We start from the raw sequence: 18,880 nt of genomic DNA, 5'->3' as shown, positions 1-18,880 counted from the left end.
TTGGATAAAACTGAAAGCTTAATTTTTATTTTTTGCAAACTGCCAGTTATGTTTCATTTTCTACAAAAAACTTTGACTTAACTGTACCCATTCACCTCTTTCTCATTCCTTGTCCAAGAAAGAGTTCCCATCCATTTGAGTTTATAGCACATCCAAATGAGAACCTAGAAATACAAGTCCAGAAATCTCTTGGAAAACTTATGTAAAGAGGTGTGGTACTCACTCCCATCTGATACTGGGCAGACACCATTAGTGTAAAAAAAGTCATCGAGAGCTATGTCCCCTTGCTGGCCATCTACAGTTCCTCTGACTATGATCTGAAAGAGGCAATCACTTTTCATTACTTAAACTGTTTATATGGTAAATGAATAAAGGCACATTTAGGCATATGGAAATTTCTCACTCATTACTCTAAATGCTGTTTTTGCTGTTGCTGTGTTTCCTAAAAGTTGGCTGAATATAAACATTTCACTGAAACGTCATCTTTAAAAGCTAATAAACACTCTGGCTCTCTCTCTCTCTATATATATATAATCTTGTTAACTTATTTGTGGCATCTTTAATATTGGCTCTCTCTATATATATATAATCTAGTTAACTTATTTGTGGCATCTTTAATATTCTTGTGTTGACCAGTCAATCATTCTGTAAGGGTCTTGACAAAGGTGTAATGAAGAGGGTTGCTATTTCTACATATGTTGCAAAAGAGTAAGAGAAAAGTTAAATAGATGCTTATCTTGGTACAATACAGTACAGTAAAATACAACTTTATTTGTCCTTTGCTTTTATACAAACATTTTATACTGAATTAAGTGCAGTGCATATGCTTACAAGTGTGTTGCAGCATAACCATACAATGAATGAAATAAAAAGAAATAACATAAGTGAATGACAACCATTCACCTGAAAATCAACCACACTGTTCATGGTAAGCTGGGCTGACTTCCACTGGTCTCCTTGGGTACCAGAACGAGTCCATTGTAAGGACTGTTGGTCATGGATGATAGTGTAGACAGACAAACTACCAATGTTTGGCCCATACATGTGGTACCAAAAGGAGAAGCACCAAGGTCCAAAAGCAGGAGACATGACAGATGAGATAAGATCTGCTTTGTCACCCATTTTTTGTGGTGTGGAAGACTCCAGGTAAATATAGGCTCCTAGTATAACAGTTGCCATGAAATAGGAAAAAAAATCAATGGTAAGGGTCAGAGAAAACAGTTTTCAGCATGCACTTGAGTGCCAGGTGCATACATAAGACAAGAACAGTACTGGATTCAAAACCATTTATGCTTGCAGTATTTACATCTTAGATGACATGTCAAGATATTCTCATGGCCAGACAGTTGTGTAACCAACCAAAATAATAAGTCAGTTCTTGCCTAATTTTTCTTCTTTTGGATAGTGAAGTGCATGTCATGTATTCTAGCTGTAACCAACATGCAGTTCCTGATGGCAACGTAGGGGTGGGCTAGTCATACACAAACACAACAAAGATCGAAATTGCCGTACAATTGTTACGGGTGGGCAGTTCAAGGTTGCCTATTACACATGCAGCCAGCGTGAGAAAGGGACAGTCCTGGGAGCTGTTCGACCCCTACCCTCTACAAACAAAGACATAACTTAGTACACTATTAGAGTGCTACAATTTTGTAAAGTTTGTAACAAGTTTCATACTAATGTATTGATTTAAGTTTCAGACAGTTAGGGGAAAGTAAGATACATTTAGTATGGATTTACATTCCCTTGTTTAAGGCCATACCATCTCCCAGAAGTGTTGGAGCAAATATATATGAGAAGTTTTCATTACACACAGACACTGACCCTAATTTGTCACTGTGTTTTTGGTGTAGGCAACAATGCAAGTATTAACTTTGTATTTCATGTGAAATATCTGATGCATATGGACAGTTTAGAGCCTAGTTTTTGTGACATTATCATTGTCATCCTCATTTTGCTTTGCCTGGAAGAAGCTTAATTACTTGATGCCTTAATTATCTTGGTCCTTCCACAACAACAAATGAACAAGGGATAAGGCCAGCTTACCAGTGCCACTATGGTCTCTGCTTGGTCCTATACCTGGGGTAGACTGACTGCTTAATGTCCAATCAAAATTATCTACTGTGCTTTGCTTCCAGAAACAGAAGTTGTCATCAAAATTACAGTAAACCTTCATAGTTTCTGAAATACAAGGAATGAAATTAATGTCATCTAAGTTTTTTAAAGGACATTTCTAAACTTACTGTGGTTTTTAAATAGGATGTACCAAGTGACTAGAACCTGAAAATACGAAATATGACATACGGAATCAATGGCTCATTAAGTTAATTCAGACCATTTTAAAATCACAGTAATTTACACAGAAACTAACCCAATATTTGTACTGTAGGCTTTTTGTAGTTTGTACTTGTACATATCATCATTAAATACATTTTTTAAATGTTTTAAATTTTTTCAAAGTATTTATCAAATATGAGCATTTCAGAAATTAAATTTTTATGTCTACCTAACTAATGGAGTTAAAGGACCAAAGAGGGAATTTTGCAGTTTTTAATCAATAGCATTTTTCTTTCAAGCAACATTAAAACAGGAAAATTGCTTTCTACATTATTTTATAACATGTAATACCTGATCTTCCTGTGTAAGCAGGTTGCATGGGACAATCACCTGCAACAATGGCAGTATCATCTATGGCAATTTGACCGCGGTAATCAAGTCCCACTATGCCCTCCAAGATGATCTGTTGAAGTGTTTTGAAAAAATTAAAAGATACGTCTTTTTGGTTTTAACAATGACACCAGTGTCGCCACAACAACCAGCACATTTTTTAATGCCATTAATCCTTGCATTGTAAAACAGTCCTCCCTACTAAATAAAGTTTAAAATAGGACTGGGTTTAGTTGACTTCAGCACCTGGTGACTTATGGGAAAGGTTTGACTTCAGCTATACTTTTCTTTGCACTCACTGAGTGGTGGATTAAAGAACCAAAAAAGAATGAAAGCCAGCATGAGAGTAATTATGATAGTGGATGAAGACTGTGTGAAACATTTGGGGAAAAGGTGTCATTCAAATGGATATTACTTGATTTAAGTGAATGATTGATCTTTCCTTTTTTGTGTGTGTGAAAGAAAGCGTCTAGATATCATCAGACAGATGAGATAAATAACATTGTGAAAGAAAGGGAGATAATTACAATGTGTCAGGAATGTCAACAGGAAACTGGATGATCTACGAGTTTATGTTTGAGAGAAATTGTTCTCATGAAAGAGTTGATTACCTTAGTGAACTCTCCTTGGATTTGGTTTGTTAAGGTATTTGTTAATTGTGGAAATAATAGTTAAAAACCCAGGGACAGATCGTTTTTCTTGCGTCAAAAGAAAGAATGCTTAACTGTTGCAAGTGAGGTGAGGTTGTGACAAGCCATGACAACATGCAAGAAAAACTCAGGTCTTTCTGCTTAACATGGATGTCCAGCAATCTTACTTGGAAGGGTTTTTGTGTGTAGACAGTAGAGATATTGACATGGCCTGAGTTCCACACATCTCCAAAGTCACCTGTGATGTCTAAGAGATCTGCTTCTGAAGACATACTGTCATGTGAGGCATTAACCAGGATATATATTGTGAGTTTGTTCCAGTTTACTGACGTGCGATCACCATGAACATAAAACCAGAAGCTGAAGCAGTATTCCCGTCCAGGAGATGCAGGAATCACCTGAAGCAATCAATATAATATGACAATGATTATAATAAAATGAGAAGATTTTCTAGAGAAACATCACTCCATTATGTGAATGCAAGTAACCTTCTTCATACAAAATGTTTGCGCAATGTTTTAACTAAGCATGGAGTAAACATGCCTTCAGGTTAATAAATAACATATAATTCTCAATAAGGTCACGTATATCTAATAATTGCGAAATTCCAGAGGCAACCATGTTACAGAGCACATGAAATTAAAAAAAACACAAAAAAAAATAAAAGCCAGCATGTAAGTAATTTATATCTCCATTATGTAAATAATGGTTTAAAAAGGATCAAATTATCCACCATCTTATGGTAGGGTAAGCAGAAAGCTGGGTGTTTAGAGGACGGGTGTCCAAGTCAGGAGGAGTGCACAGTAGTTGGTTTAATACCAGTTTGGTGCTGTATACACTCTGCAGTTGACCCTTGTGTTAAATGGATGCCTGACCAATTACAAGATTTGGAAAGGACAGCTGGTAGCAAAGGATATAGGAGATAAGGACCGCTGTTACAAAAAAGGCTGTGCGCAATCTCTGATCACTTCCCAATGTTTGAGGAAAGGTGTGAGGACTACCTCCAAATTTTTGTTTAATTTTATGGTTTAAAAAATTACAAATCATGCCAAATTACAAATAAACCCAAAGAGATATGCAATACAAAAATGTGTACACTAAAAAAGACGGAAATTTATATACACCTGAGATATAAGACGAGCATTGTCTCCGGGTATCTGAGAAGGATTGGTATCCATGAAGATGTAGTAACCACTTGTTTTACCTTGTGTGTGGTCAATATAGGGGCCAACATACTGGCTATCACTACTCCCTTGCAGTCGCAACCAATCAAATCTGTCTGTTCCATCATGAACATTAGTCCATAGACAAAGGTCTGTGTCAAAGTTGCAGGATGCTTTAAAAAAAAAAAAAAAGAAAAAAAAAAAGAAGCAAATTCTGTCACAAAGAACTCGGGAACAAAAAGAACAAATAATTGCTTTCCTTTCTTGTTGCTATTCTACCAATAAAACGACAATTAAGTTAGAAATAAGACCAGTCCACAAAACTTTTGCACCAAAAGTAATTATACATAAATGCATTTTAGTCTCATTGTGTGGGAACAGCTATGTACAGCTAACGTTAAAGAAAATCTAGTAGCTAATCAGTAACAGCTAGATCAGCTGTCTCTTACATGTGTTTGGGCATGCTCCATCCAAAACAGAGATGTCATCAATTGCAATATCTTCTAAGTTATTAGAACCAATGACACCTTCAAATATAACCTGCAACATTTTAATTAAGTCGCATAAAGATCTAAACTAAAACTTTCACAAATCTTTAAATCTACATTCTTCTCTTTGAAAAAAGAACCCAAAAAACAAGAAAATTGTTCTTAAGATTTGCCTCCACTTCTGTCTATGCATAGTTAATCCACTAAAATAACATGTATCATTACCAAGTTAGTGAGCATTTACTTGGAAAATGTGAATGGTAGTAATGGTGACTTCAGCTTCTTTCCACTGGCTCCCCTGGTCAGAAGAACAAGTCCAAACAGGAAGTGGCTTCTCGTTCTGAGCTAAGGCATAGACATTGAGTGTACCTATCCCACCACCATGCATGTGGTAATAGAATCGCAGACAGTGCTGGTTATCATCAGAAGTGTTGAAAACCTGCAGGATACACCCCACAAATAATTTTCATGATTAAAAGGTTTTGTTTGATAAAAAAAGTTATACCCATTAGAAAATGGATGCAAACAATAGAGCAAGCTTTTTTTTATGCCTTGTGAACAGAATTAACTCAAATGATGCCCTTGACAGAATTAGATCACAAAGTTTTATTATCTGAATCATGTCTTAAATATATTTTGACAGACTGCAATTCTCACTCAATATCTCTCTCTCTCTCACACACACACACATGCACACACACACACCCTCCTTACAAAGATTAGTCCCTCACCTTGCTGATGAGACGTGCAGTATCATTCTTCTGGCGTGGTGCAGAACTTTCAGAGTAAAGGTAATGTCCAGCAAGTGTGCCATAGGTATTATCAGGAAAGGTTCCAGTTCCTGTGGTGGATGTACTGCCACTATTTAATGTCCAATCAAAGACATCTGTTGTATCCTGAGTGAAGTCACACAGAGGATGTAAACTGGACTCAAAGTCACATGTGAAAGATGTAGCATCTGGTAAAATGAGTAAAAATTGATTTGTGCCATGTGTAAAAATGTACTCCAAGGTGAAAGGGCATTACAGAAGCAATAAACAATTCAATAAAAGTCTGCAAAGCTACAAACAAAACATTTTTTGAACCTTAAGCTGTTTAAACTGATGCTCCTAATTCCCAACTCTGAGTCAAATCTGAAAACTGAAAGAAAAAAAAAAAAATTCCATTCTAGACTTGTCTAGAGCAGTGGTTCTCAAAGTATTTCTGACCGCGGACCACTTTACTAAAGTGGACTTCCAAGGGCTAAAATCACTCTGTACCGTGAATTTGAAATTTAATTCAAATAACTCACTTTTTGCAACAATCTCCATGCATGATCCTACTGGAACAGCAACATCATCCACAGAAATGTCACCAGAAAAACCTTTTCCAGGAACACCTTCAAAGATTATCTGTTGGCAATTATACAATTATAATTCTATATATAATTACACAATTATAACTCACAATTCTTTTTAAACCCTAATATTTTGAGCTTATGCCACACTTAAATGCAAATTACTTCTTATTAAATTACCATAAAAGATAATCTCTTCATGAGACTATTATTAAGAGAAAATGAGACAGCCTGCTTGATAAGCAGTTACACTACATTAGGTGTCAGATATACCTGATATGGAACAGTGTACTTGAGCTCTATCATAGCATGAAGCCACTGGAGCCCCTGAGTTCCCTGCCTTTGCCAGACAAGATTTCCAGGGCCCAACTGTCCTAAAGATTTCGTGTAGACATTAAGCAGATTGACATTGGCTCCAAACATGTGATAATAGAAGGAAAGACAGCGTGGGGTGTTGTCTCTGATCTGGGGACTCACTAAGCGTGCTGTATCATTCTGGTGATAGGTATCTGATGGTGCAATAAACATATACCATCCTTGACCTGCAGAAAAAAATAGCATTATTTAAACTCAACATTTGCTACACGTTTCAAACTCATTTGCTGTTCTTTGCAAAAGTGTAGCTCAAAGATAAACATTTTTGGGAAAAGACAAATAATCCCTCTCAACCTTGTATTATCAAAGATCTGATTAGGCCAGACATTGCATATATCCTGAGCATAAAATGATCTTGTTTTGATGCCCCTGGATTTCACGTACTGTATTAATTAATCAGCCCACATTGCAACATTAAAAAAATTATTATAAATCAAACATGCATTCATGCAAGACTCTTAATCTCACAATGCGTCCATAATTGAACATTTTGTAGCCAACCTGTTCCAAGAGTGTGGTCACTGATAGGTCCAGCTGACTGGGACCCATAGGGACCTTGAGTGCGAGTCCAGTTAATAATGTTATCAACACTCTGTTGCCATTTGCAGGTGTCTCTTTCAAAGTTGCAGTCATAGACTGTGGGAGCTGAGAAGTCAAAAACATCCATGCATTATATAGTTTTCAAACTACATCATTGACTGCCTCACTTAGAGATACTGGGAAAGTTAATAAGATTCATCTTTTTTTCTGTACCATTGTGCAAACAGAAATGTGATCTGAGACAGTTCCTATATTTGTAGTATCAACATTAAAAGTATTCCAGTGCCCAACAGAAGACACAAACCTGAGATAAAGGCAGGGGTACTTCTGGATGTGGGTGAAGCAGTCACTGTCGTCTGTGTGGAAGGGTCTGCATTTTGTGGACTTACTGTGGTGTATAACAGACTATTTTTTAATGGGGTAACAAATCACATAAAAGAAATATTAAACTTTGTTACAGTTAAAAGATTACAGCAATTTTTATCTTCCCAGAAACAATTCAATTTGAGACAAATTCACGGCCAGATAACATAGCCTTGTCTTGGTTTGCCACTGTGTTTGTGCATTATTTTGTCCTGATGAGTGTGTGCAGATGTGTGAGGAAGTGGGCTGTCATAATAATAATTAATCCTTAAGAATAGTCAACCTAAAAGTATTACTCTATGCCTGGTTATATTGTTTAAAACATACTAAATTACCTGTACAAGTGCTTGGCTTGAAGATAATATCATCAATGGCAATGTCTCCTAGAAAGTTTGAGCCCACTGTTCCTTTGATCTGTAACTGCATGGAGTTCAGTGTTATTAAAACTCTTAGTATATCCTCTCCCTCATACAAACAGAATAACATGAACACACTGCATGTATATGCAAATCTACCTGATAGCGCTCAGCATGACTGTTGATGGGTGCTGTGGCAAAGAGCCATTGGTCTTGCTGATTGTCTGACAAAGACCAGAGAGTGGTGGACGAGTTACTGCGTGTCATAAATAAGACTACAGAAAGTGTGCCAATCCCATTGCCTTTCATATGGTACCAGAAGGTAATACAACGGCTGGACGTGGCATCAAATATCTGGCTCTGGATAATAGCCATCTGTCCAGGCAGCTGTGGTCTGCTGGCTTCAATGAACAGGTAGTGCCCTGCATGAGAGCAATAATGACACAAATAAAAGCAAGGAAGACTGAGATAGGAAATAGTTTGAAATTGGTGTCATTAATTTTTTATGGAAAGACTGGATGAATGACTATAATGTGATTCTTTATGGCAATGTCTAGCCAAATTTAGTTTAAATAAATAATATATATGAATATAAAACATGGAGAAAATGATTGAATACTTAGTCTGCATGATTTCAGAACTGAATTATCAGGGTTGAAGCTCAATTAGCCTGAGACCGCACAAATCAAGCAACAATGGGTAACTAATTTACCAGGAAAGGTTAAAGCTGGCAGGAGATAACTAAGCTCCACCTTCTCGATGACCTGCCCTTGTCATGGTAAACTACTTACAGATCATTGCCCCAGCTGGCACTAAGGCTACAAAATCCTTACTTTTTACTATGATATAAATTATATACAACATTCATAACAAAAAATCAAATTATAAACACATAAATATGTCTGTTATATTAATTATAAATATATTTAAAATACAAATTAAAAATACAAGACTTCAATGAGGCTTAAAGGCTGTAATTGTAAGACCCTCCACTGACTGGCTATACCACTCACCCACCTTCTTCATTCAATCTAGTATGGTCTGAGTCTGGTCCTGTGAAAGGGCCACCTATTTGTCCTTGTCCAATCAGCCAGTCAAACTGGTCAATATCTCTCATATTTACCCAAGTGCAGAGTCCACTTTCAAAGTCACAGGCACCTGAATAAGAGGCACACTTCAAAGTTGTTATCTCTAACAAGCTATACAGAAGGGAGTCTGAAAAAATGTGGAACTCACCCTAAATTAAGATGTCTCAGAGGAAGTCTTTTGAAGAAGATTTCAATAGAAATATATACTAGATTAGAAACTATGAAGTGACAACTGACTATCAGATCAACAATAATCTCTGTATTATTCTGAAATTGGGAACTACGTGTGACTTCTACTATGGCACCTCCAAAATGTTAGCACACTTTCCAAATTTCAACCACAATGTCTGTGTTAGTTTTTCTGTGGTTTGACAAAACTCTACTGACCATCTCCCTGGCAGCTCCCAGCATGCAGAGTAATATCATCAACAGCTAGGTCACTGTAATATTTACTGCCCACAATGCCATCAAAGTAGATATTAAAATTGGTTGGGCACTCAACCTCTGCTTCAGCCATCAGCCAGTTCTTGCCCTGTAGCAGTAGAATCTACCAGTGTCAGTAAAGGTGCGGACTGCTTAATATGTTGTTGATACAAAAGGTGAAATACTGATTGATCTGTTTGAAAATTGTCAAACATTGCAGGACATTTTTTTTTTTTTTTGCCAAACAGCCATCTTTTTAATCTTCAGTTTCTCTCTCTTTGGAAAGCAGATATCCAAGAGGTTACAGCATCCGCACTTAAATTCCAAGCCATGTATGCTGGGTGGTTCAATACCTGTTTGACACAATCTATATAAAAATCATTGCTTTATGTTAAAAAAAATCACTGCAATGTAGTTTCTCTTTTTGCTGCAATCAGAAAATTGCTATGCATTTGATACTATGTTTGCTATGCTAAACTCTTATTGTGCTGGGCTAAAGTTGTAAAGAGGTGAAGGGGGTTTTATCAATTAGCCTTTATTTTTACTTTACAAAGCATTTCTGTTAAGACTAAAATACCTGCATAAACATAAACACAGGTTGAATCCTGTCAGGTACAGGGCATTTTCCAGGTCTTTATTAAATAGATCATTATGGAACACGTTTGCTTAACCTGATTTCCTGAAGTTTGGAAGAGAATCTGAAAAGGAGCTGCAGGCCCTATTCCTGCAAGGTAGACCTTCAGCGTGCCCATTGTCAGGCCATACATGTTGTAGTAAAAGGTGAGGCAAGAGCCAGTGCTGGGTAGATAAGTAGGACTGACAAGACGGGCACGATCACCTGGTTGTCGTGGAGCACTGGACTCGATGTACATGTAGTGTCCTAGATATAGGATCAAGGTTGTTTACCAAAATGATTTATTTTTAACAATGTCATCTATACATTCAGTGAGACAGGCATGTTTTACTGGAAGTATTCAGTTTAGGCCATTTTTCTCATCTCTCTTTGCATAGATCAATTTTACAAACATTCCAAGGGGATGTTCAGAACACTTACTTCTAGCAATTGTGTTTGGAGGTGGAAAGGTAATACAATGCATTACTTAGAACTGTTGTACTTCACCTCAGTACAATATTGTTGAGTATTTTCCATTCTAAAGGAAAGGACATGAACTGAGATCAGTAATGGGGACTGGGGATGGTTAGGTCTTTTTCTGTTTCCATGACCTAGAGCTAGTTCAATTATAAAGGTCAAATGAGTATGTTGCCACATTTCAGTTAACTTCTGCTGCATAGATCAGATCATTCGATCTGATTCTCTCACCACTTTAAACATCTTTTCAGAACAGCCACTTTACTGTGACCCTATCCTGCCTATGAGCATGCCTAATGCGTGTGTGTATTTATTTAGTGTATAAGAGGGTATTTCTATTGTAGAAGTGAGCATGGCTGTTATGTCTGTATGAATATTGGTACATGGTTGTTGGTGATTCAGCTTACACAGTTCCTTATTATTAAAGTCATATCCTTCATGAGGTAAAAAAAAAGATAAAATCACAAAAACAAACTTCTGCTACGAGTTCATACCTGCAGCGGTGCCTTCAGTGTGATCACTACTGGGTCCTGTAAAGCCAGTGACTGTTTCACCATTGTTCCATGTCCAATCAAAGGAATCATTCTTGTCTTGTGTAAAACCGCAGAGTGTGCTATCTTCAAAGTCACAAGAACTACCTGGAGATAATTATGAATCATTGAGAAAAGAGAATGAATATTTCAATGATTTTTGAAAAGTGAGACCATAGCAAATCCATTTTGAAATGATATTATCAGAATGGTAAAGAATTTAAGATAAAAGAATAATGCTTTTGACTCAATTCTTACTTGTAGTTGCATGACTGCATGCTTTGTTTGAATAACCAATATCATCAACTGCAATGTCACCTATGTAGCTGATCCCACGGGTTGCCTCAATTATGAGCTGGTGAAAAAAAAATCAGATCAACATAAAAATTTCCTGAAAGAAACCCCCAAAAATGAATTCCCTACTAACTCTTAACTTATACTCACTTGAAACATGAAGAAATCAGACACTTTCTCTTACGAAAATACACCATCTCACAGCCTCCTTATTTCACAAAATAAGACCAAAATAAACTCAGGATATGCATCAAACCTATAACAATGAAATCATAAGAAAGCAGTGACTGTAGTTTATTTTTGTGATCTTTGTGAATTATGCAGTCAGAAACAGAGGATCAGAAATGTTTGCAGTGTCCACACCCCTTCTTAAATCACAGGAAGTGGAGTTGGTTTGGCACTGCTGTTGTGCTATCAGGTATTGTCTAGAATCTTGAACTTAAAATGTCTTTAAGATCATGTGTAAAATGATGGGATTTCACACTAAAGTTTATACAATAAAAGAAATAATATCGGTGAAAGTGATAATAAAGATGATAATACTAATATGCTTAAATGGTAGTTATACCTGACACTGGGCATAGCCTGTGATAGGAACTTCCCCATATAACCACAGATTCCTTTGTGTGCCGGTGCGTGTCCAGGCTTTGACGTGACTGCTGGCTGTTTGTATGTAGACATTCAGACTACTGATTGATGGCCCATACATGTGATACCAGAACCGCAGACAAGCTCCTTGTGGACTGATGGTCAGTTGTGGAGATAGCAAGCGAGCAGAATCATTGGGGTGGCGAGGTTCAGATGTCTCAATGTAGATATAATGACCAGTTGCTGAAAAACTCAAAAATACAAGATAATGAAATGTTGCATGATGTCAGAAATATTTTTACAATCAAGCTACCATTTGCAATAAAAAGACTTACATTATAGACAGCCATGTGATTTTGAGTGTGTAGCTATATAGAGGTCGAGTTAAATCTTACAGGAATAAACCAGAATCCTAGCATAGACTGATAAATATTCCCCCAAAATTAACAAAACACAGTTTTTGAAAGAAAAAACTCACAGTTTCCAATGGAATGGTCAAATAATGGTCCCATAAACTGAGATGAAGTTGGGCCCCCATTTCGTGTCCAGTCCAAGTCATCTGAGGAGTCCTGAGTCCACTGGCAGAAGTTTTTCTCAAAGTCACAATCATAGGGGGATGGTGCTGAAAAAAAATGTATTTAATTTATTTTGTTACACTCTAGCTGTTTTTTCCACCCAAGCTGAAGCAGAAAAATGCATTGTCTTTACACCATAGTAAATTAAATGCTGAAATGATACAACAGATTAAATACACAAGACCTCTCACAGTCACTACCTTGAATATCTTTTATACAAATGGCTATATGTCAGAGGAGGTGCTTGGAGTAGAGGTGGCACAATGGTGAAGGTGTCCAATATCTGGTGATATCTTCCCCCACCCTCCCCCAATGACCCTGTGTCCCCTGGTTTTTTCACCCAGTCCACATATGTTTGACAAACTGTGTATCACCAGCTACCCTCTACCACATCATATGGAAAGAACCCTTCACTGAGTCCTTCATGAAAGCACCATGTATGAAGCTTCCTACCTGATGTAGTTAAGGCATCTGGAGGAACTGTGCTGTATGTTGGGATATAGCCAGCATCAGCTTCTAATGGAGACACTGATGTACACACACAAACACACACATGAATTATGATTTATTATTATTTTTATTTTTATTAAATGTTTCATAATAATTAAGTCACTCAACTCTTACCAGTTTTGACAGAAAGTACATTCTAAATACACTAACAGAGAATTCCGATTATGTTCAATCAGAGCTATTTACTGAGCCCAAAAGCCTATGGAAATATTCCAAGACTTACACGAATCAGACTTTGATGTGACTGTGAGCATAGATTTAATTTGTTTACAACTTTCCTTTTTGTTTATTTCTCCATCATCAGGGACCTCAGGCTCATATGTTTAAAATTCCTGTGATAATGACTATATAACACATTTATCTTTTACCACCACAGGGAAATTCTGTAAAGGTGATGTCATCTATAGCAATGGCAGCTTTTGCATAACCTTTCACTGCTTCAATTACGACCTTTGAAAGAAAAAAAAGTCATTTTTAATGAAGAAATATACAAACTATAGGAAATAATACAAGAGAAAAGAGAAAGTCCTGGCTGAACTAAAATTATGCAGCTGAGGAAGATTGACAAGAAATTAATGAAACAAATCAAGATTTCAAATAACAATAAGTAATTCTGGTTAATAATAATTATACATGTAAACAAAAGTGATAATTTTAAAGGCTGGCATACATTGTCCATTTCCACATTATACATATAGTGCACAAAACAACCATCGGTCCAAAGGCAAAGATAAATACAAAGAAACTCCTACATCAGGCACAACTTGGGCTGTCATATACTAGTCTCATATAACATGGTTTAATATGTCTAATAAAAGAAGTGGTATAAAACTAGGCTGAATGTCTGGAACGAAGAATTCCTGTATTTCCAGCCTAAAAATTTCTCCCTGGCAAAGTCTTCTCACCAAAGCTGTTACAAGTTTGCACTTGCATGTAAAAGGGCTAATCCAGTTTTTATTGCTGATGACTGCTGCACTAGATTTTTTTACCCCTAATTCAGTTTAATTAAATCATTTGAGTCCACCTACAAGCACATACAAAGAAAATATTGCTAACAACTTTTGTAAAGAAATAAGTTTAAGCAAACAGAAATGTAAATAGTAACCAGAACTTTATTCTAAAGAGCAAAGCCACTTACATAAAATGGTTGACTGCTGGAAAAGCCAGCTTGGCCTGAATTCCATCCCTGCCCATGGTCAGTAAAAAGTGACCAAACATGTGTAGCAGAATTCATTGTTGCCGTAGTGGGGTATATCCAAATGTTGAGATAATAATCAACATCTTCCTCATACAATACAAACCAAAAAGACATGCAGAGAGCTGCAGAAGGTTCCATGACAGGGCTTTGAAGCCAAGCAGTGTCCCCATACCATCCAGGGACTGAGGTTTCAATGAAAGCATAGTGTCCTGCAATTAGCCAAAACAATGATCAAGGTAAAAGTGTAGAATTGTAAATAATTACTAAAGAATGTGTATATCAAACTGTAATTTGATAGAATTGTTTCTCTAGCACATACATATGTGCCTATGCATGTAGTGGTGCATGTGTGGTGGGTGTGCATGAGTGAGTGAACAGGTTGTTAGCTATAATTTATGTACATTATCAAAATATCTCATTTTTTCTCACCTTATTTTCTTATCAGGAGTGAAAATTCATACAAGTGCAACAACATAACATAAATACACACATTATGCCAAATTATAATAAAGGACTCTTGTATATAATGCAATGCAATTGCATAAATGAGTGATACAGTAACATGATGCGATAAAAGAGTAAAAGCATTCTGTTTTTATTTGAGCTGTTATTTGAAATCCTTTTGAAACACAGTTGAACTCATTCTAGATCTTCTTTTTCATCACTTTCTCTCTCACACACACATGTGCATTCATATAAACACTTTCTCACCTTGCGACGTCCCCAATGTGTGATCTGTGCTGGGCACATGGAAAGCAGCGTCAGTTGAACCTTGTCCTATTATCCAGTCAGCGTGATCACCCATACTTGGATTAGTCCATGCTCCAAAGCCATGCTCAAAGTCATTGTTAGCTGTAGAAAAATTGTGGAATAGTGTCCTACTTCAAAATTATATCGCTCGCCAAGTGCAAAAATAAAATGAATGTGTTTGCCTTTACAAAAAAATGTTTTACCTGCATGAGAACAGCTGCCATTCTGCAGCATAATATCATCAATAGCAATATCCCCAAGATCACCAGCACCAACTACTCCCTCAAACACAATCTGAAATCAGTTTAACAAGATGAAACACACGATTTAAATTTGGTATAAAAATGTTTTCAGAGTTATATGCAATTTTTTATTCATCTGAAATATAAAATGCCAAGGAAGTCAAAAAAGTAAAATCCGGAATCGTTTTTAAAATGGAGTTTCATCAGTCTAAAGTCTGAAGTCTGCAATCACAGTAAAACCCACACCGTTTTGTTATTTCTTACTCTCAGACACCCAAATAAATTGCTTTTTCCTAATTGGGAAGATTTAGTGGGGGTGCAAACACCAAGCAGAATATACACCAGCTTGAGTCTGTTAAAGTGGATCATAAGCAGCATGAGAATTAAACTTAAAATTAAATTAGTGGAGACAAATAAACAAAACAAAGTAAGCTACATTCTGCTGTCCTCAATTATATGTGCATGTATATCCTACGATGCATGTACTTAAAAGTAGCCTTCAGATACAAAAATAATAGCAAACAAAACAATTTAATGATAGATTTACTTCTCAGGAGTTTAAATTATTTAAATTGTATTAGATTAATATTTTGGCATCATTTAATAAAAGGAAATTTTTTTTTTTAGCAAATGTACCTCGTAGGGGGAAGATCCCTGAATGGTTGTTTGACCTGGGACCCAGATATCTCCCAGGTTGTCTCTCTTTGACCACACTGGTGCATCATTGCTTGACAAATGAAAACCAGTCATGACATAGATATTCAAGGCACCAATGTTGTTACCATGGAGATTGTAGAAAAATTTTAGACACTGAGGTGTTGTCTGAGTGACCTGGGAACTGACTAGGTGAGCCTTTTGTCCTGGATGTTGAGGGGCACTAGTTTCAATGTAGAGGTAGTGACCTTGTGGTGAAAAAGATTACACGTTATAAAGAAAGGGAATGGTTTCCATCATGTGCAGAGTGCAGACACAACTGTTAGTAAGCAACACAACAGGTGAGGTAGCAGCAGTTGATTATTTTTAAGTGTGATATATATCAAAGTATTGTTCACATTAAACTGGGGTACAAACCTCATGCTGTCAAAGCAAGCAGTTTGCATCCTGCATGAGATATGTCTCTCACATTTTTGATACTTACAGCTATTATCCCATACTGAAGAGCTCTAAGACACATACTGAAAGAGGTAAACAAGGGAGGTTCACCTGCTGAAGTACCCAGAGTATGGTCATTGGAAGGTCCAGTATCTGTAGTGCTTGTCAGACCAGAATGTAGGGTCCAGTCAAAATCATCTTCTGTAGTCTGGTTCCACCCACACAGCCCATCCTCAAAGTCACAAATCAAACCATCTTGAAATGGAATAGAAACGCCATCTATGAGCTATGCTAAACCATGAATAATTGAAATATTGAAAAACAATCAGACTTTATTTGTCTAAGTTTCTTTTCTAATAAAAGGTCATTTCCATAAATTATTTTATAGTGTTGCATACACTATACTTCTCAATGTCTGAAGCAATCAGGAGAGTTTTAATATGCTAAATTGACGGGTCTATTCCCTGACTGCATTTAAGATCATCTTTCTCATCGTTCTTTGTAATGGACATTTTAGAAAACAAACACATCTTTCAGTCAATGATGAATCTAACAGTGATCAATTATTTTGCAAGATATTAGGCTTGGATCTCTATTAACTCCACAGAGAAAACGACATTAACATTTCTAACATGCAAAGGATATATATATACACACGAAGTATGACAGACACAGCAAATTCCTACTTATGATCATTTAAGACCTGTTAAGAAGAGGAGTATATATGACACTTAGCATTGCAAATGATCATCAGAGTACACTAGAACGTTGAACAAAATTCAACAGTGACCATGAAGATATCTGAGTCCTATCTCTCTGTCTTATCATGAAAGGGAATATTGTCACAAAATATAAATATGTCAAAGCATGTAGCAGGCTTTTGCTCAAAACAAGACAAGATTTCTTACTTGTATCAACACAGCTGCCTGCCACAGCTTTGATATCATCTAATCCAATGTCTCCTAGAAAGAAGAGACCATGGACAGCCTCAAACACTATACGAAAAGGACTGGAAGAAGAGGCTATCTCAACCTGTCCATAATGCCACTGGTTGCCTTGAGACTGGCTTTTGGTCCACAGAAGTTCACCAAGACTGCCATCTCTCTGCTGAGATTCAATACAGATTGAATAGTAAATTTGATAATTAATTTTCTAATCTATACCTCAATGTTTCAATTCTTTGATCTCATTTGAGTTTCAGACTTTAACCAGCATTAATTTTATGTTTTATTTTCCTCCTCCTGTCTTCATTGTAATTCTTTTATTATGGTACTTTATTAGCACATTTTTATTTTTAAAATGCCTGCTAACAACAAATCACTTTAAAAGAAATCAATGACTAATGTACCAATAATCTCTAAGCTCTTACAATCAAGCATACAAATATTATTACAAATACGAATGCTCTGCTCGACAAAAAATACTTCAAAAACTTACACGAATGTAGATGTTGAGTTGGTCAACATGAGCACCATACATGTAATACCAGAACTCTAGACAGTAAGGTGAATTGGCTGGTATTTGTGCAGATGTGAGATCTGCTTTGCCATTGCTGTCTTCTAATGTCTCAACATAAATGTACCATCCATTGCCTGTGCATACAATTTCAAATCCACTCATTTCCAATCTCCATTATACATTATGCTAATAATTCTATAGTTCTATGCAAGCACACTTGTAAACATTTGAGATCTGCATAAAAATAAACAGTCAGATACATGAACATTCATTCAACAGGTGCAGATTTTACTTACTACTCCCAGATGTATGGTCTGTTACAGGTCTTGTGGTAAAATTTTCAGTTGCTCCTTGGACACGATTCCAGCTCAAAGTATCAGAAATATCTTGTCCACGAGCAGTAGCTACTTTCAAAGGTGCAGTCATATGGAGACTGAGATACTGGCAAAATATGGCATGTTATTAACTATGACAGTACCACCAAAACTGCGCTGATCAGCCTCAGACTAATGCAGCTATCACATAAAAGTGTAAAAGATATCTATATATATAGATAGAAGGGAAAGACAAACATTTTAAACAATGCTTGATATAGAACATATCCGAACAAACGTAAAAGTTTTGTTCAAGCCACTTTCAAGGCAAAATATTGCACACATGCACGTAAATGCGCATTATGGGAGCCTCACTACAAATCGAGGTTGATTTAGTATTGCAGGTATATCAGCAGTTTCACATTAAACGAATGGTGCAGAATTATGTTTTTACTGGATTTCAATGCTGATGGCCCTATTATCACCATTTGATTTTCCAGTACAGAAAATCACGTTAAAACGATTAAATCACTCTGTTAGTTAAAGCCAAAGTGCAACTAACTTCTCAGGACAAAACCATCTTTCCATTTGGCACATGTAGATATATATAGACTATAGTTAGCCGTTATGTCAGTCACAACTATGGGTTCTTACCTCCAAGGGCCACAGTGAAAGCCAGGTGAAACACAAACACATTGTGCACCCCCATAGGAAGAAATGAGATGCAAGTGTTTATACTGGTGATTTATCATTCAACAAACACAATAAACAAGAAAAAAGGACATGCAAG

At 36.5% G+C, this 18,880-nt stretch overlaps 1 protein-coding gene across 1 annotated transcript in view; it reads right to left on the bottom strand.

Annotated features, from left to right (window-relative positions):
* The window catches only part of LOC112558574 (MAM and LDL-receptor class A domain-containing protein 1-like), a 25,893-nt gene extending 7,013 nt beyond the window's left edge, over positions 1 to 18,880 (bottom strand). Inside the window, exons 1-33 of the mRNA XM_025229114.1 lie at positions 18,745 to 18,880; positions 18,073 to 18,217; positions 17,756 to 17,910; positions 17,227 to 17,425; positions 16,430 to 16,573; positions 15,863 to 16,128; positions 15,188 to 15,278; positions 14,946 to 15,086; positions 14,175 to 14,443; positions 13,405 to 13,486; positions 12,980 to 13,054; positions 12,430 to 12,573; positions 11,932 to 12,194; positions 11,328 to 11,424; positions 11,034 to 11,177; positions 10,121 to 10,329; positions 9,414 to 9,558; positions 8,956 to 9,096; positions 8,098 to 8,360; positions 7,918 to 8,002; positions 7,524 to 7,607; positions 7,181 to 7,324; positions 6,578 to 6,846; positions 6,260 to 6,359; positions 5,700 to 5,926; positions 5,213 to 5,407; positions 4,930 to 5,020; positions 4,442 to 4,653; positions 3,485 to 3,715; positions 2,629 to 2,740; positions 2,047 to 2,181; positions 904 to 1,160; positions 224 to 317 (exon numbers count right to left, since the gene is read on the bottom strand). Coding sequence (XP_025084899.1) covers positions 224 to 317; positions 904 to 1,160; positions 2,047 to 2,181; positions 2,629 to 2,740; positions 3,485 to 3,715; positions 4,442 to 4,653; positions 4,930 to 5,020; positions 5,213 to 5,407; positions 5,700 to 5,926; positions 6,260 to 6,359; positions 6,578 to 6,846; positions 7,181 to 7,324; positions 7,524 to 7,607; positions 7,918 to 8,002; positions 8,098 to 8,360; positions 8,956 to 9,096; positions 9,414 to 9,558; positions 10,121 to 10,329; positions 11,034 to 11,177; positions 11,328 to 11,424; positions 11,932 to 12,194; positions 12,430 to 12,573; positions 12,980 to 13,054; positions 13,405 to 13,486; positions 14,175 to 14,443; positions 14,946 to 15,086; positions 15,188 to 15,278; positions 15,863 to 16,128; positions 16,430 to 16,573; positions 17,227 to 17,425; positions 17,756 to 17,910; positions 18,073 to 18,217; positions 18,745 to 18,786 — 5,251 coding nt within the window. The 5' untranslated portion in view covers positions 18,787 to 18,880. The remainder of the gene's footprint in view (positions 1 to 223; positions 318 to 903; positions 1,161 to 2,046; positions 2,182 to 2,628; positions 2,741 to 3,484; positions 3,716 to 4,441; positions 4,654 to 4,929; positions 5,021 to 5,212; positions 5,408 to 5,699; positions 5,927 to 6,259; positions 6,360 to 6,577; positions 6,847 to 7,180; positions 7,325 to 7,523; positions 7,608 to 7,917; positions 8,003 to 8,097; positions 8,361 to 8,955; positions 9,097 to 9,413; positions 9,559 to 10,120; positions 10,330 to 11,033; positions 11,178 to 11,327; positions 11,425 to 11,931; positions 12,195 to 12,429; positions 12,574 to 12,979; positions 13,055 to 13,404; positions 13,487 to 14,174; positions 14,444 to 14,945; positions 15,087 to 15,187; positions 15,279 to 15,862; positions 16,129 to 16,429; positions 16,574 to 17,226; positions 17,426 to 17,755; positions 17,911 to 18,072; positions 18,218 to 18,744) is intronic.

This window comes from Pomacea canaliculata, linkage group LG3, assembly GCF_003073045.1.
Source record: "Pomacea canaliculata isolate SZHN2017 linkage group LG3, ASM307304v1, whole genome shotgun sequence".
Lineage (NCBI taxonomy): Eukaryota > Metazoa > Mollusca > Gastropoda > Architaenioglossa > Ampullariidae > Pomacea > Pomacea canaliculata.
This window is presented reverse-complemented; position numbering and strand designations above follow the sequence as displayed.